At 44.0% G+C, this 23,645-nt stretch overlaps 1 protein-coding gene across 7 annotated transcripts in view; it reads left to right on the top strand.

The window, feature by feature from the left end:
* The window catches only part of LOC139568663 (regulatory-associated protein of mTOR), a 177,152-nt gene that overhangs the window by 20,890 nt on the left and 132,617 nt on the right, over positions 1-23,645 (top strand). For all 7 annotated transcript variants that reach the window (XM_071390654.1, XM_071390650.1, XM_071390649.1 and 4 more), the window contains exons 3-4: positions 961-1,063; positions 10,280-10,362. In XM_071390654.1, coding sequence (XP_071246755.1) covers positions 961-1,063; positions 10,280-10,362 — 186 coding nt within the window. The remainder of the gene's footprint in view (positions 1-960; positions 1,064-10,279; positions 10,363-23,645) is intronic.

The following is a 23,645-nucleotide window of genomic DNA, read 5'->3' as shown; positions in this document are numbered from 1 at the left end:
ACAACATGGCGCTTCACTCTCCAGATCAGGTCAGCAGCACTGTGGTTCAGAATTGCAAAGTCACGTCAGGCTATGCCAACTAGACACACCTGCCAATGGATCCATCCATGCCAGAGGGCAAGGTCAAAGTAGTGTGTATGGCTGTCCAAAAAAACGATCTCACCCCAGGACACCTCAAGTAATGAAAAATACAAATAAACGCAGGAGCACTATTTCTTGATATTTGAAGGACAAACGGGGTTGACATTTGACGTGTCAGGCGCCTGCGGGAGCTTGTGTGTGTACAAATAGAAGGCCAAACCCACCACTGATGTGTCCTCTCCTTCAGTGTGGAACTCAGCTTGTAACTGTGAGTCATTTTGCATGCCGAACAACCCCAGGCAAAATATCAGTAGCCTAGTCAAACTGAGCACCGTGCCCAGCTTCGCCAGGTAGGCGGCCTGTTCCTGATCTTGCACATCTGCACGGCATCTTCAGCAGTGAATTGCTTTAAATGGCTTGTGTGATATTATGTTGTTAGTTGAGTGACAACCTATGTCATTTGCTAGGTTATTTTTTATCTATGCGCTGTTGAAAATGTTTTACCGGAATAATAGTAAGCTACCGGATGAAGGTTAATTAGCGAGTGATTCTGATTTCAGTACCAAAGTGGGAGAACAAAAAACGTAGGCTACATTGCCCCCCCCCCCCCAAGATACGTATTGAAAGGAAAATATACACATCTGATATTAATTTGAAGGAAATTCTAGAGGCTGACCTTGTCAGATGCCTGCCTCAGAGCCGCATAGTGTGTGTGAGGACTCGAGTCCGAGCCTCTCTATGAGCTGTGAAATATTAATGTCCTTCACCCAAATAATGTAAATAAACAGGGTCTCTCTTCACACTGTATATGAGAGCATGTATTGGGATTATATCTCATATAAACAAAGTGTGTATTGACTTCTCTGTCTCTCTCTCCAGATGAAGACAGTGAGTGTGGCCCTGGTGCTGTGTCTCAACGTGGGCGTGGACCCTCCTGACGTGGTCAAGACGTCACCCTGCGCCAGACTGGAGTGCTGGATCGGTAAGAACACACAAACACACACACACTTGCATAACCTGTTCCATACTCAAAACACACACAAATAATTCATAATAATAAAGCCATTATTAAGACATACCTATGGGAAACATTGGCTTTCTTCTAATGTGTCCAACCTTCTCCCCAACCATGTTGCCTTGATAGTATGTCCTGAGCTCCTAGTTGATGTTCCGGGCGCTGAAAGAACCGCGTATCCAGTATAACTTGGAGATAACCCCGTCAGTGAGCATTATGCGACCTCAGCATTCGAAAACATTATATTCGATGCACTTCCAGAAGGACTTATTTGCGGTGTGTCATTTCCGTCTGTAGATGTAGCCTTAATGCGCCAGGATATTTTTGGGAAGCACGAAAAGGATACATTTGGTTTCCATTGCTTGTCAGGGACATCACCAGAACCTTGGATAAGTGAGTGCCCCTGGAAAGTTGGTGGACTAGAATTTTCTCCTCATATTGCAGGCTTACTATCTGTGTATTCATCCACTCTTGCGTTTAAGACATTTTTCTCAGACCCACAAATACAATGATTTGCCGGTACCCCGTCAGTCCCTGGTTTTCAGGGCTGAGCCCCTGGTTATGAATCTCTGGTGACGTCCCTGTTGCTTGTTCTGACCTCCAAGAATAATGAATGCTGAGGGTAGCAGTGCAAGATCCTTTTAGCAGAATATTTATATTATTAGCATATGAACGATTTGCAATTCGATTGCTGGACAATCAAAGCCATCCATCCAACCCATTTATTCAGATCTGGTAGTTGATAGATTGGCCCTAGTTATTGTTCATTAACAGCATACATTTGCATTCATTCTCTTAAAGTAGCCTATATTCTTCATGTGCAATGTATAGCCTACTGTACTGTTTGTCTGTTTGGACTGTCTGCCTGTCTTGGTGAGAATTTTAAGTTAATAAAATACTTAAATAGCATTCTTTAGTTTGTGCTTATTATTATTATTATGATTTTTCCTCGGCAGCCAGGGTAGGGCAGCACTTTACAACATTCAAATGTTATAGTCTTGTGAATCTCTCAAGCATATTTTTTTGAATTGAAAATGGGAACAGTGGTAGAGATGGACCACTACTGATTTAAAAACAAAATGGACTACTATCTCATTCATATTATAAAGATATGAGGTGAGTATCAAAATAGTTTTAAATGATGCCCTTGCCTTAAAGTTGAACCTCGGGTAGATCTTTAGTGTGTATATAGATATAGTGTGTTAGCAGAGAACCCTCTATGACTAATATATATATTTTTTAAATGACTAGGGTGGTTGGAGTCCTTGGCAATTGTTTGGGCCTTCCTCTGAGCCTAATCATAGGCTGTTACTTTGTATCTAAAATCACAATGTTTACATTAATATAGTCATGTGACAGTCATTTTTAATTGAAACGTCCAAATGTCGGTCTTTTACCAGTTTCTATTTTCATGACACATGAAAATTCAGTATGCTATAGTATAATATTCTGCCCATTTGAACACATTGGTTTTAGGCCATATAAAGAACAGCTATGCATGATTTAATGAAAAGCAGCAAACAGACACATTGTTTCACTTTAATAAAAGACTCGAGGCTCTACTTTGATTTTAGAAGTGGGGGGGGCGCTTTTTTACACAATCCAATGTGCCGTCTATTTAGAACAAAAAGTCAGCAGAAATGCCCTCAGTCATCAGGCTAGGTAAGAGATCATTATTAAATATGTTTAAGTGATTAATAACACTGAACTAAATCAAAGGTGATTCGGTAATAAATATTGTGTTGCACCTTTAACCAATAGCCTAACAAATGAGCAACTCGTGAAAAAAATACAAAGACTTTTCATTGTTTTTATTAAGAAATCCACCATATCAAATTTCTCAACTCTCTCCCAACAATTTCCTCCCCGTTCAATTATACCTTTTTATTAATTTTTTATTCCCAAGGGAATGGTTTGGAAAAAAAACAACAACAAAAAACACACCCCACTCAATTTTAGGATCTTAGTGAAACATTCAGGATTGGTTTCGGGTGTGTTCGGCCAAGGCCAGAGTGACAACTCACAGAACGGCATCCAGGGATTGCCTAAATGGGTACATCCCCTGACGTTGGTATGTTTTCAATAGACACCTTTAGTCGTACAGTATTCCATATAAGGCATCCAGACCTTGTAAAAGTTGTTCAGTGTACCCTTAATCTGGTAATAAATCAAATCTAGTTATGCATAACTTGACATTGTGGGAGGATAACCAACCTTCCAATTAATGACAATGCATTTCTTAGCCCCTATAAATGCTTGGTTACGCAGTTTCTCAAGTATCAACATTTCCAAGCAAACAAAACGGGGAGAAGGGAGAATCTGTCGACATGCTGAGATAAAAGAACATACCGTACTCTTTGCCAGAATTCGGCCAGCCTTCACAAGACCATACAGTGCATTCAGAAAGTATTCAGACCCCTTGACTTTTTCCACATTTTGTTACATTACAGCCTTATTCTAAAAGGTATTAAATAAGATGTTGATGTTTTCCTCATCAATCTACACACAATACCCCATAATGACGATGCGAAAACAGGTTTTTAGAAATGTTTGCTAATTTATATATATATAATTTAAAAAAAAAACTTATTTACATACGTTTTCAGACCCTTTTGCTATTAGACTTCAAATTGAGCTCAGGTGCATCCTGTTTCCATTGATCAGCCTTGATGTTTCTACAACTTGATTGGAGTCCATCTGTGGTAAATTGATTGGGCATGATTTGGAAAGGCACACACCTGTCTATATATAGTCCCACAGTTGACAGTGCGTGCCAAAGCAAAAACCAAGCCATGAGGTCGAAGGAGTTGTCCGTAGAGCTCCGAGACAGGATTGTGTCGCGGCACAGATCTGGGGAAGGGTACCAAAACATTTCTGGAACATTGAAGGTCCGCAAGAACACAATGGCTTCCATCTTAAATCTAAGAAGTTTAGAATCACCATGAGTCTTCCTAGAGCTGGCCCCCTGGCCAACTGAGCAAATGGGGGAGAAGGGCCTTTGTCAGGGAGGTGACCAAGAACCCGGGGGTCACTCTGACAGAGCTCCAAAGTTCCTCTGTGGAGATGGGAGAACCTTCCAGAAGGACAACCATCTCTGCAGCACTCCACCAATCAGGCCTTCATGGTAGGGTGGCCAGATGGAAGCCACTCTTCAGTAAAAGGCACATGACAGCTCGCTTGGAGTTTGACAAAAGACACCTAAAGACTCTGACCATGAGAAACAATATTCTCTGGCCTGAATGCCAAGCATCACGTCTGGAGGAAACCTGGCACCATCCCTACGGTGAAGCATGGTGGTGGCAGTATCATGCTGTTGGGATGTTTTTCAGTGGAAGGGACCGGGAGACTAGTCAGGATCGAGGGAAAGATGAACGGAGCGATTCTTGACGAAAACCTCCAGAGTACTCAGTACCTCAGACTGGGGTTGAAGGTACACCTTCCAACAGGACAATGCCCCTAAGCACACTGCCAAGACAACGCAGGAGTGGCTTTGGGACACTGAGTGGCCCAGCCAGAGCTCGAACATCTCTGGAGAGACCTGAAAATAGCTGTGCAGCAACGTTCCCCATCTAACCTGACAGAGCTTGAGAGGATCTGCAGAGAAGAATGGGAGAAACTCCAAATACAGGTGTGCCAAACTTGTAGCATCATACCCAAGAAGATTCAAGGCTGTACTCGCTGCCAAAGGTGCTTCAACAAAGGACTGAGTAAATGGTCTGAATACCTATGTAAATGTCATATTTCATTTTTTTGTATATATACATTTACAAAAATGTCTACAAACCTGTTTTTGCTTTGTCATTAAGGGGTATTGTGTATAGATTGGTTAGGGGGAAAAAACTATTTAATCCATTAGAATAAGACTGTAACGTAACAATGTTGAACAATTCAAGGGGTCTGAATACATATGAAAATATGTCCCCTTTTGTGTTTTACATCTCCCGCAGTGGAATTACATTTCTGAGTGCATGTAATTCTGTGTCACTGGCATATAGTACGTTCTATGGATGGTCTTAAACTGCAGTCATTTATGTCTGAGATAATGAATGCCCAGTCATGTTCATATCATCAATAGCTTTCACCAGGCCATGTGTTGTGTCATCGGAAAATGCCTCCATCAACCCTTGATACAGCTTGGAAATCTACTTTGGAGGGTTGTCAGACTGCCTTAGAATAGCATCTTGCTTGTCCAGTGTTTGCTGCATAGAGAGAATAAAGGGTTGTATCTGTAGAAATTCACCTCGCCTGCGTCAGACTGGTCTTCCCTGGCTGCATGCTGAGATCCCTGTCACCATCTGATCCTCCTAAAAATGAGGGATGACAAAGAATGACATTGGTCTACATTTATACGTTGATTCTATTCTTAGATAATATAATGGTTCAATAATTGAAATTACCATTATTCCCGGACTGTTGCTTTAAGCTTAAACTGCTGTCCTGTAACTACTGTAGGTCAACCCTTCAATTCAAGATGGAACTTTGTATCATTCACTGATATTGTTAATATACTGCAAAATTGGCTGTCTGACCATTTTGCGACCCCTGTCACCATCTGATCCTGCTAAGACATGTCGACGTTCCCCTTTCTGCTTTGTTTGCGTTAGCCTACCTATTGTATTAACAGCACATATATTTTTCGCGTTACTCACACACGCTTCAACTTCAGTCGCCTACCTCTCCTAGTTGGGCGTGAGAGTTCAACTGCGCCTCGTTTGTGTGGTCTCATTGATATATAGTAGGCTGCATACATGCGCGGAGAATCACTTGGCGGTTAAATTGAATATGAAATGAAATATCATTAGACACTGTAGTTTACTACAGTATCTAAATACATATTGACAATGGAAAGAAGTGGAGGGCTCTCAACCAACGTGAGTCGAAGTGCAATTAACACATTTAATCATCATACTATGCTGAGCAAGCGTTGCGCCTTTTCGTTTTCAGTAAGTGTTGATGACCTGTTTTTGTCTCTGCCTGCAAATCGTCCTAAACGGTAGGCTATATCCTATAGGCCTACGCAAAACGTAGCAGGTGTCGCGGTCTTCATTCTTGCTGCTTCCAGTTCAGTAGCCATACCTGTGAGATCAGGTGCCCGTGTTGTCTCAATTTAATAGTAGGCTATAGCCAATGCATGGGATGAGAAGCACGGGGCAGTTCTTTCCGAAGAAATGTACTTCCTAAATAAGCCTATGATTAGGCTATAGTTTACTACATTGCTTAGAATATTGATCATCCATATTTCTGTCTGTAAATCTTCCCACTACTAAAAGGTAGGCTATAAAAATAGCTGAAGAGAAAGTGCAAGTCTATCCAACTGTGCTCACTTCAACTACATCTATCATATTGGCTGATACAGCCCAGTAACACACTATAAGTGCCATGTAAGAATCTCTGGAAATGTAACCTATTTCCTACGTAATTGTTGTGCATTTGATATTGACTATAGGGCATAAAATTGCGGGGACCATGGCTGGCAAGTGATCTGCGTCACATACGGCTAAAATAACATTGCGGGACTAGGTTGGGTTTGGGACCAGTTCTTCTGGTAGCGGGTGGGAGTCGGACAGAAAATCAAGAAATAGGTCCCGGGCAGACCTCTACTGTGCACAATGACAGTGACGTCTGTAACGTTAGCGCTGTTTTATAACTGTGTCAGTGTGAAAAGTAGGGAATTAGCTAGGGAAACTGATCAATAAAGTTACATTGCCATACTGTCTAATAAAACTCACAAGTCACTGAAAAAGCATCAGAATAGGAATCTTAAATCGTTTTGTTGATGGTTTCATCGTTTGATTCAGGTCTAGTGTGATTGAGGCAAAAATATTAGCTAATGTTAGCTAACTTTTTCCCAGTTCTCTCTAATGTACACCAACTGGCGAAAGCTAGCAACGTTAATTTAATTCTGAAAGGGGCAAAACAAAGACTTAAAATTTCCATACAAACAGCTGTTAGCAATATGAGGTGGCTATTATTACTATCTGACTAGAGGCTAGAGCTGACCTGACTGTGGTAGCTACTAGCTAGCATAGCTTATTAATTTACCTCAGTCAAGAGGGGATGAAACATTACCTAATGTTACAATACTAGCTCAGTTTAGTTTTTTCCCCATTAAGTTAAACAGCAGTTACCTTGCCAACTACATCAGTCAACTAAAGAGTAGACAGTTTTTGCTCTGCTTGCTTTTACAACTTTGTGGAAGAGCGCAACACATACACACTGAACTATCCTCAACTCTCCTGTGCTGGTCCAGCCAGCCTTCCAGAGGCTTTGCCTTCACACAGCCTGTCAGCCTGCCCTGTGGCATCTGCGTGGTCCTAAATCCAGCTAGCGGAACACTTCAAATAGCCTACCCGACCGCTCGGAGGCGACCTTATGTCCTAAAGCACACCTTTGCCGCTTTTTGTATCACATTGCAATGACAAAAATGCAATTTCAGAATGTGGGGGGGACATGACCCCTTGTCCCAAGTGAAAGTTGTTCCCCAGAGAGACTCACACAGGCAATGGGCCATACAGCTGGCTTCAGTTTCCCGCCAAATAGGCCTACAAGGAAACTCGACATATCACGACGACGCTGGGAAGGGGTCAATGCGCTATGTAAAGCCTTACACAAAAAGTTTTACTCAACAAAAAAAGCCACAAGCCAGTTGGCACAATGCCCCTTGTGGCAAAAGTACATTCATTGAATCCATTTGAAAATATATGGTCTTAAACTAGGTTTCCATCCAATTGGCGACAGATTTTCATGCGCATGTAGTTTATTGCATATTTTAGAATATTCTCATTTTCAAACCAGAGATGGGTTTCCATCAAATTTATTTGTTGGTAAAAGGCTGCGCGTGATGACGTAGTGCACATTAAAATATATTTTGTGGTTAAATTCCAATGTACTGAATAAAAAATACAAGTTAAATGGGTTTCCAATGCATTTTCAACTCTACTGCTGGTTTTGTCACAAATTTTTGAGTTATGTAGTGAATTTCCCCACTCTGGTATTGGCACATGCGCTCTAACCAACAGCTCGCAGATACAGTGCCGGTATAGCCTAGTGTCAACCTACATTACAAGATTATTATGGACAAAAGAACAAGATTATTTTTATTTGTTTAAGTGCAGAATCGATAAACATGTCACCATAATACCCTCAATATTTATTGAAAAGGAGCGTCAAGCTCATCACCTTGCACTTTCACCACCCTGTGAAGTTCATCAATACCTCTTTCATCTGTAGCCTAGTGGGAGGACCACACGTCATTGTGTGACTCCAAGTTTACTTCGAAATGATGGTTATTATATCAATATTTGCACATAAAAGCATTTCCACCACCATTTCTCGCATAATTAATTTTACACACAAAGATCCCACCTTTTTTTTTTGGCGACATTTGGAGAGTTTACCGACATTTGCTGTTTCCATCAAGCCTGTCGTGAATTTGTTTTATCCGACGTGTACTTTACTCGCATAAAAAGGTTTGATGGAAACCTGTTTATAGAAAATAATTATTATTCTGATAAAGGAAAAGTGACCTTTTCACAAAACAGAACCATACAAAGTAAAAACGAATGTTTTACTTTGTGTGAATTATAACAAATTAGTGAAGGAAATTCAGAAATGTATGAAAAATGCAACAACTAAAACATTGGCTTGAAGTTTGAAGAGAGGGACACTGACAATGTTTTGGGGACAAAGTATATTTATTGATAGATTATATATTTTCAGTAGCCAGCAAGTTAAGGAAATGTATATTGTGCAGTATAACGCAACTGCAGTTAGTAAATGTAAGATGACCCTAAAGTGGTATGATGCATTCATTTCTCTTCAGATAGGGACCTATAAAATGAAGGAAAGAGGGAGGGGGTGGGGTGAGGAGGGTGGGTCAGAGAAGAAGAATGATAGCTAATGATTGTGCATTTAAGGTTATTCTAGACAGTTCTTTAAATAAACCATGATCTGATGATTGACAGTTTGCATTGTGCTCAGTCAAAGTCTACAATGAAACAGGAGCAGACTGTCAGAAGTCTTTGCTTTTTTGAATGTGTTAAGTGCTTCCTTTCATAAACTCTACCATCAAACAGTCTTGAGTTTCATGTGGTTTCTTTTTGTCAAACCATCTGTGGGGGTGTATCGTTTAATTATTACTGTCATTTTGTCTGTCTGGTTTCTTCTCAGTTGTCTAATATAGTGTTATGAGATTACTTACAAAACGTGGATGTAGGGCTGGGCAATATGGTCATATCATCTCACAATATTTTTCTCATTTTTCAACGGTATGAAGATATTTCATGTTTTGGAATAACAAAAGCTCTAAATATGCTTCAGGAGGAGTGCATGATCCTAGTGTGGCAACAAATACACTAAGTGGTTTTAAAATGGAGCTCTCTTTTCTGATTATTTTATACTCTTCGAATATGCATATTGTCAATACATCCGGTAATTTCCAAATCAATCATGTAATTCTCTGCATTGTGGGCAGAATTTGATATCTCAGAATCTATAATATGCGCTATGCTTTATACAATTTGATTTCTTCTTGTCAATATTTCAATCCGAAGCGCTGGGGAGATTTCTCCGTGTTATGTAGTTTAATTTGATAAGAGAAACAGCCCTACTAAACAAATGGCGAGGGATTGTGATACTGGTTCTCTATTGGGTTAACTGTCTCAACTGAATCTCTGCTTCATTGTGATGGCAATATTGGGATTTATCTGATCTCTGTGTTGTGGCATATCAACTGGGCTGGAGGACTCTTAATCCAAATAATGTGTGGAATACTGCAGCTCACAATTGTAGCATTTACAGTACCAGTCAAAAGTTTGGACACCTACTCATTTAAAAGCATTGCTTTTACAAGATGGGAAGGTAAAAGTATTGCAGATCTGAAGTAACATCTGTATACAGTGTGTGTTATTGGGTATTGTGTGTAGATTGATGTACAGTAACGATCAAAAGTTTGGACAGACATACTCATTCAAGGGTTTTTATTTTTACTATTTTCTACATTGTAGAATAATAGTGAAGACATCAAAACTATGAAATAACAGCAATGCTTCTAGATAAATATCAGTGCAAGTATTATGAGTAATGTGGTCATTTTTGTGCATTTCACTACTTTGTTGCTGTGCTGGTTGTACCCAAGTCTAATGTTGTCCTTTTGATAATGAGTGTCTGTTTCCTCTCCTCCAGACCCTCTGTCCATGAGTCCACAGAAAGCCCTGGAGACCATTGGGGCCAACCTGCAGAAGCAGTATGAGAACTGGCAACCCAGGGTGAGTTCACATGGTTCCCATGTTCTCCCTCTTACTCTACCTCAGTGACCCACCACCCACACATACCAGTCTGTATCTGTCTGTGGAAGGAAGGTAAGGGGGAGGAGAGGTGGAAGGAAGGTAAGGGGGGAGGAGAGGTGGAAGGAAGGTAAGGGGGGAGGAGAGGTGGAAGGAAGGTAAGGGGGGAGGAGAGGTGGAAGGAAGGTAAGGGGGGAGGAGAGGCGGAAGGAAGGTAAGGGGGGAGGAGAGGCGGAAGGAAGGTAAGGGGGGAGGAGAGGCGGAAGGAAGGTAAGGGGGGAGGAGAGGCGGAAGGAAGGTAAGGGGGGAGGAGAGGCGGAAGGAAGGTAGGTAAGGGGGGAGGAGAGGCGGAAGGAAGGTAGGTAAGGGGGGAGGAGAGGCGGAAGGTAGGTAGGTAAGGGGGGAGGAGAGGCGGAAGGTAGGTAGGTAAGGGGGGAGGAGAGGCGGAAGGTAGGTAGGTAAGGGGGGAGGAGAGGCGGAAGGTAGGTAGGTAAGGGGGGAGGAGAGGCGGAAGGTAGGTAGGTAAGGGGGGAGGAGAGGCGGAAGGTAGGTAGGTAAGGGTGGAGGAGAGGCGGAAGGTAGGTAGGTAAGGGTGGAGGAGAGGCGGAAGGTAGGTAGGTAAGGGGGGAGGAGAGGCGGAAGGTAGGTAGGTAAGGGGGGAGGAGAGGCGGAAGGTAGGTAGGTAAGGGGGGAGGAGAGGCGGAAGGTAGGTAGGTAAGGGGGGAGGAGAGGCGGAAGGTAGGTAGGTAAGGGGGGAGGAGAGGCGGAAGGTAGGTAGGTAAGGGGGGAGGAGAGGCGGAAGGTAGGTAGGTAAGGGGGGAGGAGAGGCGGAAGGTAGGTAGGTAAGGGGGGAGGAGAGGCGGAAGGTAGGTAGGTAAGGGGGGAGGAGAGGCGGAAGGTAGGTAGGTAAGGGGGGAGGAGAGGCGGAAGGTAGGTAGGTAAGGGGGGAGGAGAGGCGGAAGGTAGGTAGGTAAGGGGGGGAGGAGAGGCGGATGGAGAGGAGGTGGGTGAGGTGGAAGGACGTAAGGAAGGAAGGAGAGAGAAGGAAGTATTGAATGGAAAGGAGATTTGAGCGTGGGAAGGACAGTAAGTAGAAAGGAGAAGGCAAGCGTGAAGAGAGGGAGAGAGTGAAACACACCAGCTGAGTGTGGGCTGAGTGAGCCAGAGGTCAGTACCAGCTGGTAGGAGAGAGGAGGAGTGTAGGAGTGTGAAAGCATTCAGTCTCTTTCAGCCTCAGGACATAGGCCTACTGCTAGGCCACAGACCAGAGACCACTTCTGGACCACAGACCTCTCTATGATGCTGTAACTAATAATACTAGCACTGAGCTGAACTTACACTCTTACCTGTCACACTCTGACTGACTCTGGGTTCATGTGAAAACCACTCATGAAAATGAAACTGGACCTAAAATTACCTTCTTATATTTTAGAATACTGTATCTTGTGTATTTAGATGTATCATTTACATGGAGTCGTTGTAACTAATTTTCTTAACTTTCAACTTTTAATGATGACCTGAACCACAATATGAGTACCACCCTGTTGCATGAAATCAACTCTGTCTTCCTGGCCTCCCGAGTGGCGTAGTGGTCTGAGGCACTGCATCACAGTGCTTGCTGTGCCACTAGAGATCCTGGTTCAAGTCCAGTCTCTATCGCAGCTGGCCCATCACGCACTAGTGACTCCTGTGGTGGGCCGGGTGCAGTGCTCGCTGACACGGTCGCCAGGTGTTGTACGGTGTTTCCTCCGACACATTGGTTCGCCTGGTGGGCTAACAGCACAGCCTTTTGTGTCAAAAGCAGTGTGACTTGGCTGGGTTGTGTTTCGGAGGACGCACGGCTCTCAATGTTCGCCTCTCCCGAGTCCGTACGGGAGTTGCAGCGATGGGACTGTAATTGGATACCATGAAATTGGGGAGAAGGGGCCTCCCGGGTGGCGCAGTGGTCTAGGGCACTGCATCGCAGTGCTAGCTGCGCCACCAGAGTCTCTGGGTTCGCGCCCAGGCTCTGTCGCAGCCGGCCGCGACCGGGAGGTCCGTGGGGCGACGCACAATTGGCATAGCGTCGTCCGGGTTAGGGAGGGTTTGGCCGGTAGGGATATCCTTGTCTCATCGCGCTCCAGCGACTCCTGTGGCGGGCCGGGCGCAGTGCGCGCTAACCAAGGGGGCCAGGTACACGGTGTTTCCTCCGACACATTGGTGCGGCTGGCTTCCGGGTTGGAGGCGCACTGTGTTAAGAAGCAGTGCGGCTTGGTTGGGTTGTGCTTCGGAGGACGCATGGCTTTCGACCTTCGTCTCTCCCGAGCCCGTACGGGAGTTGTAGCGATGAGATAAGATAGTAATTACTAGCGATTGGATACCACGAAAATTGGGGAGAAAATGAGGTATCATAAAAATACAAAAAATAAATAAAACTCTCTACCTGGCAAGGTTCTGAAAATTAGAATGGCCACCTCGTTGGTACTTAATCAGTTAAATCCAAGCCCTGTTCAACTCTTGACAATTCTGCCCATGTTTGGAGGGACTTTCTCCATGGTTAATCTACTTTGTGCATGACACAAGTAATTTTTCCAACAATTGTTTACAGACAGATTATTTAACTTGTAATTCATTATCACAATTCCAGTGGGTCAGAAGTTTACATACACTAAGTTGACTGCCTTTAAACAGCTTGGAAAATTCCAGAAAATGATGTCATGGCTTTAGAAGCTTCTGATAGGCTAATTGACATAATTTGAGTCAATTGGAGTGGATGTATTTCAAGTCATACCTTCAAACTCAGTGCCTCTTTGCTTGACATCATGGGAAAATCAAAAGAAATCAGCCAAGACCTCAGAAAAAAAATTGTAGACCTCCACAAGTCCTTGGGAGCAATTTCCAAACGCCTGAAGTATAACTTTCATCTGTATAAACGATGGTACTCAAGTATAAACACTTTGGGACCACGCTGCAGTCATACCGCTCAGGAAGGAGACACGTTCTGTCTCCTAGAGATGAACGTACTTTGGTGCGAAAAGTGCAAATCAATCCCAGAACAACAGCAAAGGACCTTGTGAAGATGCTGGAGGAAACGGGTACAAAGTATCTATATCCACAGTAAAACGAGTCCTATATCGACATAACCTGAAAGGCCGCTCAGCAAGTAAGAAGCCACTGCTCCAAAACCGCCATAAAAAAGCCAGACTACAGTTTGCAACTGCACATGGGGACAAAGATCGTACTTTTTGGAGAAATGTCATCTGGTCTGATGAAACAAAAATAGAACTGTTTGGCCATAATGACCATCGTTATGTTTGGAGGAAAAAGGGGGAGGCTTGCAAGCTGAAGAACACCATTCCAACTGTGAAGCACGGGGCTGGCAGCAATCATGTTGTGGGGGTGCTTTGCTGCAGGAAGGACTGGTGCACTTCACAAAATAGACAGCAATTGCTGTATCATTAGTCAGGATGTTATGTGGAAATATTGAAGCAACATCTCAAGAAATCAGTCAGGAAGTTAAAGCTTGGTCGCAAATGGGTCTTCCAAATGGACAATGACCCCAAGCATACTTCCAAAGTTGTGGCAAAATTGCTTAAGGACAACAAAGTCAAGGTATTGGAGTGCCCATCACAAAGCCCTGACGTCAATCCCATAGAACATTAGTGGGCAGAACTGAAAAAGTGTGTGGGAGCAAGGATCCTACAAACCTGACTGTTACACCAGCTCTGTCAGGAGGAATGGGCCAAAATTCACCCAAATTATTGTGGGAAGCTTGTAGAAGGCTACCTAAAACGCTTGACCCAAGTTAAACAATTTGAAGGCAATATTACCAAATACTAATTGAGTGTATGTAAACTTCTGACCCACTGGGAATGTGATGAAATAAATAAAAGCTGAAATAAATCATTCTCTCTACTATTATTCTGACATTTCACATTCTTAAAATAAAGTGGTGATCCTAACTGACCTAAAACAGGGATTTTTTACTAGGATTAAATGTCAGTAATTGTGAAAAATTCCTGACATTAAATCCTAGTAAAAATGCCCTGTCTTAGGTCACCACTTTAACAGAGTTTAAATGTATTTGGCTAAGGTGTATGTAAACTTCCAACTCTCACACACACACACACACACACACACACACACACCCACACACACACACCCACACACACACACACACACACACACACACACACACACACACACACACACACACACAGAGTGTTAGGGACTATACTCTATTTCCTGGCTAGGAGTCCATAGCATGCCCAGCTATGGCACATTAGCCCACATATGTCCCCCTGTACTATAAATTATTCACATGGCCTATTTTTGTCTCTTGTTCCCGTGGGATGTAGCTAGTGCACTGTAACAGATTTAGCCACGTATGTTCCACCAGTGTATCTATCTATATAGCTATACATTTATGGCTGTGTGTTAAACCCTTTCTTGGGTATATTCAGCATAGCTTAGCGTTACATTGCTAATTTAGCCCAACATATGTTAAACTACAATACTACAATTGCTGTACTGGTGTACTTTAGGCCTATTTGGTCCCCTTGGCTATCATGGCATATCCTCGAGCAGCGTAGCCTAGCATAGCGTGACCTAGCGCTAGCGTAGCATGCTGCCAGTGGCTCATTATTGATAAAGAGTCTGAGTGAAAGTGACACCAGACTCCTGACACGGCGGCGCTGCATACGGGCTAATCTCATCATGATCCATCACCCCGCCAGCCCACGTGACTGACTGATACACATTCCCAAAATAGACGCTGGGTAGGTTGGGCCAAAACCATTGTCAGTTTCTATACCTGTACATGTCCTACCTATTCCTTTCCTCTTCTATACTTTGCACAGAGATACACACGCATACCAGTGGAGGCTGCTCAGGGGAGGATGGCTCATAATAGTGGCTTGAACGGCGCGAATGGAATGGCATCAAACCGTGTGTTTTGATGTGTTTAATACCTTTCCGCTCCAGCCATTGCCACGAGCCAGTTCTCCCCAATTAAGGTACCACCAACCTCTTGTGACGCATACGTACAGACAAATATACACATGCTCACACGTGACACACAACAACGACGATCTGTGGTGAGCTGGGATTGAGACTTTCATCGCATCTCGTCTAATCATCTTCAAGGTTGAAACATCTCAAGTCCTCCTCAACATCTCGCCTCCACACTAACCCGGTGTTGGGCCTCTGCCTCTGAATGGGTTCAATGGGTGCATTGCTCTACTCGTCTCCTCTCCTCTAGAGCTCATCCTCACCTAGCTAACCCACTCTCCGCTTCCTAATGGGCCCTCGTTAATATTTTATACCTCCCCGGGTTTCTTCTTCACTGCTGTACACAAACCAACCACCGCTAATGGCAGAGAAGGGAGCAATGCAACTACCCACACTCCCACAGCAATGTGCGTAGTAGGTGGTTGCTGCTGCTGTAGCTAGCTCGATTTGTGCACGACTCCTATGAGATCGATAATGATGTAGCCTACATGTTGTATTGCCGTCAATATGTGACAGCTTGCATAACAACTGACAGGCATTGCTAAAGAACTCTTGGCTTTGAAGGGTAAAACATGACTGATTAGTCAGTGCACAGATTACAATTGCTCACTTGTGGGTTGCTCACAAGTCTTCTCTTGACTTACAGGCGTTACCAGTTCTGTTATACTGTGGATGTGGATTCAACTGAGAACGAGCACCGCATTCAGTTTCATGACTGTCTCCTCTGTGTTGAGATGCCTCTGCTCTATTCTGTCTCTTTCTGTCCCCGTCTGCCTTATTCCTACTCTTCCTGTCTGTGTTCCTTTCTTTATCCTCATGGCACTTCCTCACTCTTTCACCCTCTTTCGTAGCATGCATTCTTCTTCCCCCTTTTCTCCCTCTCTCTTTCTCACGAAACAGTTGGTTAGAATGGTTGATTTTGTGCCGCATGTCATAGTGGATTTTCTCCCCTCTCCTATCCACTGGTGGAGATGAAAGCTCCTGTTTTTAAAAGCAGCAGCTTTGTCAGAATGCCATTACCTTTTTAACAGCCCTGTGGCAGAGAAGACTGGCTGAGCAGAGCTGCTATGACTTCTCTGCATGCCTGTATAGTCTCTTCTGCTCTCTCACCCTCCAACTCCCCATCTGTATCCCCCGTAACTTTTCTCTCTGAGCTGCTTTTTCTGCTAGCACTGCACTGGCTGTAGATCTGAGCCTCTGCTGTCCAGTAGAACGCCCTCTACATTATTTATCAGTTCTTAAACACTGCTCCTGATTTGGGTTTTAGATTCTCTTTTATCACCCGGGCTGTGTCGAGATCTCTGGCTGGGGAGAGGGAACAGAGCGTGAAAGGGACGAGGTGTTGGGTGACTGAGCTAGTGTGATCTTGACAGTCTTAACTGTTCAAATTTGGAATGCAAATGTTTTCAGAACAAAGCGGAATTCACATCTTCACATGCAGAGATGGCGTTCCCTCCCCCCAATGCTCAGTGATTTGCTTCCCCTTTAGGCGGGACGATCGCAAACTATTCAAGCGAGGGAAAACAAGCATATAACGTGGAGATGTCCTACCATCCCCTCTGGGTCAGGGGGGACCAATTAATACACAGGAAGAGGTATGGTTGTCTACTTCCCTTGGTCAGTGGCAGATCCATAGATCAGATCTATAAACAACGTGGTAATGAGCTGAGGCACCGGTCAAGGCAAGGGGATCCCTATGGGAGAGAGAGGAACCAGTTCAGAGCAGTATCGATCAGCTCTCTGACTGCTGATCACCATTCTAAATATCGTAGGAAAGACTGATTTAAATTAATCTGTACAATTATGTACAAAAAATATACATTTGAAAGGTATTTGAAACCAAGATCAGTTTCCAGAATTTAATAATTTTTTTATTTAACCTTTGTTTCACTATGCAAGTCAGTTAAGAACAAATTCTTATTTACAATGACCACCTACCCCGGCCAAACCCAAAGCCGGACAACGCTGGGCCAATTGTGCGCCGCCTTATGGGACTCCCAATCAAGGCCGGTTGTGATACAGCCTGGAATCGAACCAGGGTCTGTAGTGACGCCTCTTGCACTGAGATACAGTGCCTTAGACCGTGCGCCACTTGGGATCTAGAGATGATCTGGTGGAGGTCGCAAACGTTTAGTACCGATCAAGTGTCGATTTTGTGTGCTATAGTACAGTACGTTGATCCCCTTTCGAAATGTGAACTACAAAACAATAGGAACACCTTCCTAATAGTGAGTGGCACCCCCCCCCCCCCCGTCCCCCGTCCATGTTGACGCCAACGCTTCCCACAGTTGTGTCAAGTTGACTGGATGTCGTTTGGGTGTTGTACTTTTCTTGAGCCACACGGGAAACTATTGAGCGTGATAAACCCAGCAGCGCTGCAGTTCTTGACACATTCAAACCGGTGCACCTGGCAGCTACTACCCCGTTCAAAGGTACTTAAATCTTTTGTCTTGCCCATTCACCCTCTGAATGGCACACGTACACAATCCATGTCTCAATTGTCTCAAGGCTTAAAAATCCTTCTTTAACTGGTCTCCTCCACTTTTTCTACACTGATTGAAGAGGATTTAACAAGTGACATCAATAAGGGATCATAGCTGTAACCTGGATTCACCTGGTCAGTCTGTCATGGAAAGAGCAGATGTTCCTAATGTTTTGTACTCTGTGTATATTGGTGAGCTATAGGACAAACAATACAAATAATAGTCAAATGCAAAGATTTATATAGAATCCAGGTTGTCCATCCAAGGCCCTCCTCTCAAAGGCACTGTTTTATTCTCTCATTCACATTCCTATAGACCAGGGCTGTTAATATTCCGGTCCTTCTGGGTTTTGTTCCTACCTGGTAGTTAACTGCACTCACCTGGTGTCCCTGGTCTGAATTAGTCCCTGATTAGAAGGAGAGGAAGAAAACCAGAAGTGTTTTGCCCCTCCAGGACCGACATTGAACAGCCCTGCTATAGACATTGAAGAGACGGGAGCATAGATTCTTCTGTGTACTGTTGCACTGGTCAATAGCCTTGAGCAAATACTTTAGACATATGATGGTCAATGTCTTGATTTTTTTGCCTGTTAATAATGATTGAGTGGCGGTGTGTTCTCCTGTGCAGGCAGGCGTGAAATGGAGACCGTCATGTGAGAGTGACCATTTGTGTTAGTAAGACCTTACATCATCTCAGTAAGCAGAGTGAGTGAGGGCTGTGTGTGACACCATTGCACTGTGTGTGACTGTGTGGGAGGTGTTTCAGACTGCTCGGTCCATGTCATAAAAGTGATGGAGAGGTCGAATATAGTTTGACAGAACTAATGATAAGTGGCAGTGGATTGGGTTATTACAGATTTATATGACAGCACCGTGGCAGAGGTGTGAGTGAGTATCTGTATGTCCGACCACCTGATTTGGTAAGTGTGTAATGAATAGCGGCTGTGTCCTGCTGCTCTCTCTCCACAGTTTCATAGTGACTCATCTCTCAGCTGCTGCTCCAGTCATGTTTCTGTGTCAGCGATGTTCAGGGACAAATGGCCAGCATGGCACTATTATTAAAATATGCCGGCCGCGTGCGTGTGAGCGATCCTGTGTCTGTCTTGTGTGTGTCATTTGGCAAGACCCATGGGGGCCCAGCCATAGAGAGGATACAGACTACAGAGCAGGAGGCGAGGAGAGACCCACAGGAAGACAGGATGGGACTAGGGACAGAAAGAAATGAATGCTGCTTCACTTACTGCGCTTAACTTAACCTACAGTTATTCTTTCTATGTGTGAATGACTGGCATTGTGGATGGATCTGTATGGGCTCTAACTTTGTGTGTGTGTGTGTGTGTGCACGTGCAAAACTGTGATTTGTGTGTTAGGCTTGAAATAGGACTGACGGACATGGATTTTTGGATTACTCTAATTAGCCTGCCAAATGACTGCCTGTCACCGTAATAACTGTTCAAATAGCATTTCAATTATTTTTTTTATAGTATCAATTTTTAAGGACCTTTTCTCTTCTTCTGACTGCATGTGCTGCGATAGAAATAGAATGAATAGAACAGGCTTCCCCATTCAAGTCAATGATGGCATAATGGGTGGACTGGCGGTCATTGCGAGTGTACCTATAGGATCAAAGCAGGCGACAGATAGCCTAGAGCTGTAAGAGCATCGGGCCAGTAGGCCAAAGGTTGCCCGTTTGAATCCCCCAGCCGACAAGGTAAAAACAAATGTCAATCTGCCCTTGAGCAAGGCACTTAACGCTAATTGCTCTATGGTCTCTGGGGTGGCAGGTAACCTAATGGTTAGAGCGTTGGGCCAGTAACCAAAAGGTTGCTGGATCGAATCCCCGAGCTGACAAGGTAGAAATCTGTCATTCTGCCCCTCAACAAGGCAGTTAACCCAATGTTCCCCGGGCGCCAAAGACGTGGATTTCAATTATGGCAGCCCCCACCCGCGGAAGACACATTTCAGTTGAATGCATTCAGTTGTACAACTGACTAGGTATCCACCTTTCCCCAGTAATGGCTGATCCCTGGCCATGACCCCACTCTCCGGGGGGAGTTGGGATATACAAAAAACACATTTCACACCTGTCACTTGTACAGGTTACCGACTTTTACTTGCAGTGAAACAGGACAAATATAAGCAGCCCCTCCCCTATTTGACCTTTGACCCATCAACATGTGCTGTCAATTGATTAAACTCAACTGACATTGAGGTTAGATTACTTGTTGGTTATTACTGCATTGTCGGAACTAGAAGCACAAGCATTTCGCTACACTCGCATTAACATCTGCTAACCATGTGTATGTGACAAATAAAATTTGATTTGATTTGACATTACAAAAAATGCATTCCATTGCATGAGCCACATCAGTTAACAGAATTTGTATGAACATTCTACATTACCATGGAAATTATTGCATCACAATAACAGGCAGCCATTGCTAGTTTACCATTCAAATTGTCAGAGGTTCCAAGCCCTTTATATTCAATGTATTTCTGTGCGCTGCTGCTGCCTGGAGGGGGGTGTTGCCTAGGCAGCCGAAGACTCGTTTCAGCAAAGAGCAACAAAGTTTCATCACGTTGTCAAGAGTCCATGTTACAGCAGAAACGGACCCAACCGCACGAATCCCAGGCCATCCCCTCTTCAGTCAACTGTTCGTTCCACCCAAAATACACTGCTCAAAAAAATAAAGGGAACACTTAAACAACACAATGTAACTCCAAGTCAATCACACTTCTGTGAAATCAAACTGTCCACTTAGGAAGCAACACGGATTGACAATAAATTTCACATGCTGTTGTGCAAATGGAATAGACAAAAGGTGGAAATTATAGGCAATTAGCAAGACACCCCCAATAAAGGAGTGGTTCCCCAGGTGGTGACCACAGACCACTTCTCAGTTCCTATGCTTCCTGGCTGATGTTTTGGTGACTTTTGAATGCTGGCGGTGCTTTCACTCTAGTGGTAGCATGAGACAGAGTCTACAACCCACACAAGTGGCTCAGGTAGTGCAGCTCATCCAGGATGGCAAATCAATGCGCGCTGTGGCAAGAAGGTTTGCTGTGTCTGTCAGCGTAGTTGACACATCAAGTTGAAACATCAAGGCTGATCAATGGAAACAAGATGCACCTTAGCTCAATTTCGAGTCTCATAGAAAAGTGATGGATTCTGGGTATTAACTCCTAAACTTGGGATAGGGTTAATTATCAGGTATCCTATTAAAATATGGAGTGTTGAGGGTTAGAGGGTCTACACCAGAAGTTATTGGTTATCTGTAGGAGGAAGGTATGTAGTGTGTGCAATTAAGCTTGGAATGTGCTGAATGCAGGGAAATGGATCACATGTACAGTCGTGGCCAAAGGTTTTGAATGACACTATTACTTTCCACAAAGTTTGCTGCCTCAGTGTCTAGATATTTTTGTCAGATGTTACTATGGAATGCTGAAGTATAATTACAAGCATTTCACAAGTGTCAAAGGCTTTTATTGACAATTACATGAAGATGATGCAAAGTGTCTATTTGCAGTGTTGACCCTTTTTCAAGACCTCTGCAATCCGCCCTGGCATGCTGTCAATTAACTTCTGGGCCACATCCTGACTGATGGCAGCCCATTCTTGCATAATCAATGCTTGGAGTTTGTCAGATTTGTGGGTTTGTCCACCTGCCTCTTGAGGATTGACCACAAGTTCTCAATGAGATTAAGGTCTGGGGAGTTTCCTGGCCATGGACCCAAAATATCAATGTTTTGTTCCCCGAGCCACTTAGTTATCACTTTTGCATTATGGCAAGGTGCTCCATCATGCTGGAAAAGGTATTGTTCGTCACCAAACTGTTCCTGGATGGTTGGGAGAAGTTGCTCTCGGTGGATGTGTTGGTACTATTCTTTATTCATGGCTGTGTTCTTAGGCAAAATTGTGAGTGAGCCCACTCCCTTGGCTGAGAAGCAACCCCACACATGAATGGTCTCAGGATGCTTTACTGTTGGCATGACACAGGACTGATGGTAGCTCCCACCTTGTCTTCTCCGGACAAGCTTTTTTCCGGATGCCCCAAACAATCGGAAAGGGGATTCATCAGAGAAAATTACTTTACCCCAGTCCTCAGCAGATGTTTTTCCTGGAGAGAAGTGGCTTCTTTGCTGCCCTTCTTGACACCAGGCCATCCTCCAAAAGTCTTCGCCTCACTGTGCGTGCAGATGCACTCACACCTGCCTGTTGCCATTCCTGAGCAAGCTCTGTACTGGTGGTACCCCGATCCTGCAGCTGAATCAACTTTAGGAGACGGCCCTGGCGCTTGCTGGACTTTCTTGGGCACCCTGAAGCCTTAACAACAATTGAACCGCTCTCCTTGAAGTTCTTGATGATCCAATAAATGGTTGATTTAGGTGCAATCTTACTGGCAGCCCTTTTTGTGCAAAGCAATGATGATGACGTGTTTCCTTGCCGGTAACCATGGTTGACAGAGGAAGAACAATGATTCCACCACCACCCTCCTTTTGAAGCTTCCAGTCTGTTATTCGAACTCAATCAGCATGACAGAGTGATCTCCAGCCTTGTCCTTGTCAACACTCACACCTGTGTTAACGATAGAATCACTGACATGATGTCAGCTGGTCCTTTTGTGGCAGGGCTGAAATGTTTTTATGGGATTCAGTTCATTTGCATGGCAAAGAGGGATTTTGCAATTCATCTGATCACGCTTCATAACATTCTGGAGTATATGCAAATTGCCATCATACAAACTGAGGCAGCAGACTTTGTGAAAATGTAAATTTGTGTCATTCTCAAAACTTTTGGCCACGACTGTACAATGTAAAGAAATGAAATGGGCCTTGTCATTCAGCAGTAATGCAGCTTGACTGTAAAGCATCAATAACAATGTCCCTCGGAGGATGAAGTAATTGCTTTAGGTTTGTTTATTTTTCTTGCCCTTCAATGGATCAGTAGGAGGACATTAGCGTCTGTTAGCGCCATGATCCTCAGCAATACAAACAATGTAGCGACTAGCGCTCCCGGACACACCGACATCGGCGGAAGACTTACAGCTATTGAAACAACTCCAGAACGTGTGTGTGTGTAGCTATTCAAACAGCTCCACGTAATTAAAACGTGAGTCATGTGCACACACACACACGTTGCTGTATTTACCATGTGCTGCGGGCGCCGTCGCAGCCACCACCTCAAGGACATCCAATGAGGAGCTGTCAAAAAGCCTTGTCGATGGAGAGAGCGGAGAATGGAATCCAAAGGCGGATAAACTCATTCTCGTAGGGATAAACTAGTCTTTGTGTAAACAAACATTGGTTTTCTGAGAAGAGAAGACAAGGGCTTTTGTAGTCTTCAGACAGTGAATAGGCTGATGGGGACATGAAAGTGTTTGAGTTTGACTCATGATGCTGTAGAATAGTGTATGGGGAAGATGTAAAGGCCTTTACAGAAAGGCATTGCATTTGTTTGTGCAGACGTGTTCGATTATATTTTGTAACTGATGCTGTGAAATGTTGTGCGATTCATGATGGCATCGGTGTCGAAGAAAGGAATCGTGCCTCTGTGGAGATATTCTGCAAAGCTTTCAACTGAGCTGAGAAACACGCCATTTGTTTTTGAACAGGTGCGATTTGACTTGATGAGGACCTTGAGTTGAATGTCGCACATTAGTATTAACGGCAACTTCTTGCTCACGTCAGGTAAGAGTTGCATCAAAGTACAGATCCAGGAAAAGCCTGCCCTACTCAAATTCTGAGAATTCTTAGTCTGTGCTACACCCAGAATTTCTCCCTTATGTGGAAGCTA

The sequence above is a fragment of the Salvelinus alpinus genome, chromosome 2 (genome assembly GCF_045679555.1).
Source record: "Salvelinus alpinus chromosome 2, SLU_Salpinus.1, whole genome shotgun sequence".
Lineage (NCBI taxonomy): Eukaryota > Metazoa > Chordata > Actinopteri > Salmoniformes > Salmonidae > Salvelinus > Salvelinus alpinus.
Note: the sequence above shows the minus strand (reverse complement) of the source record. Positions and strands in the feature narration are given on the sequence as shown.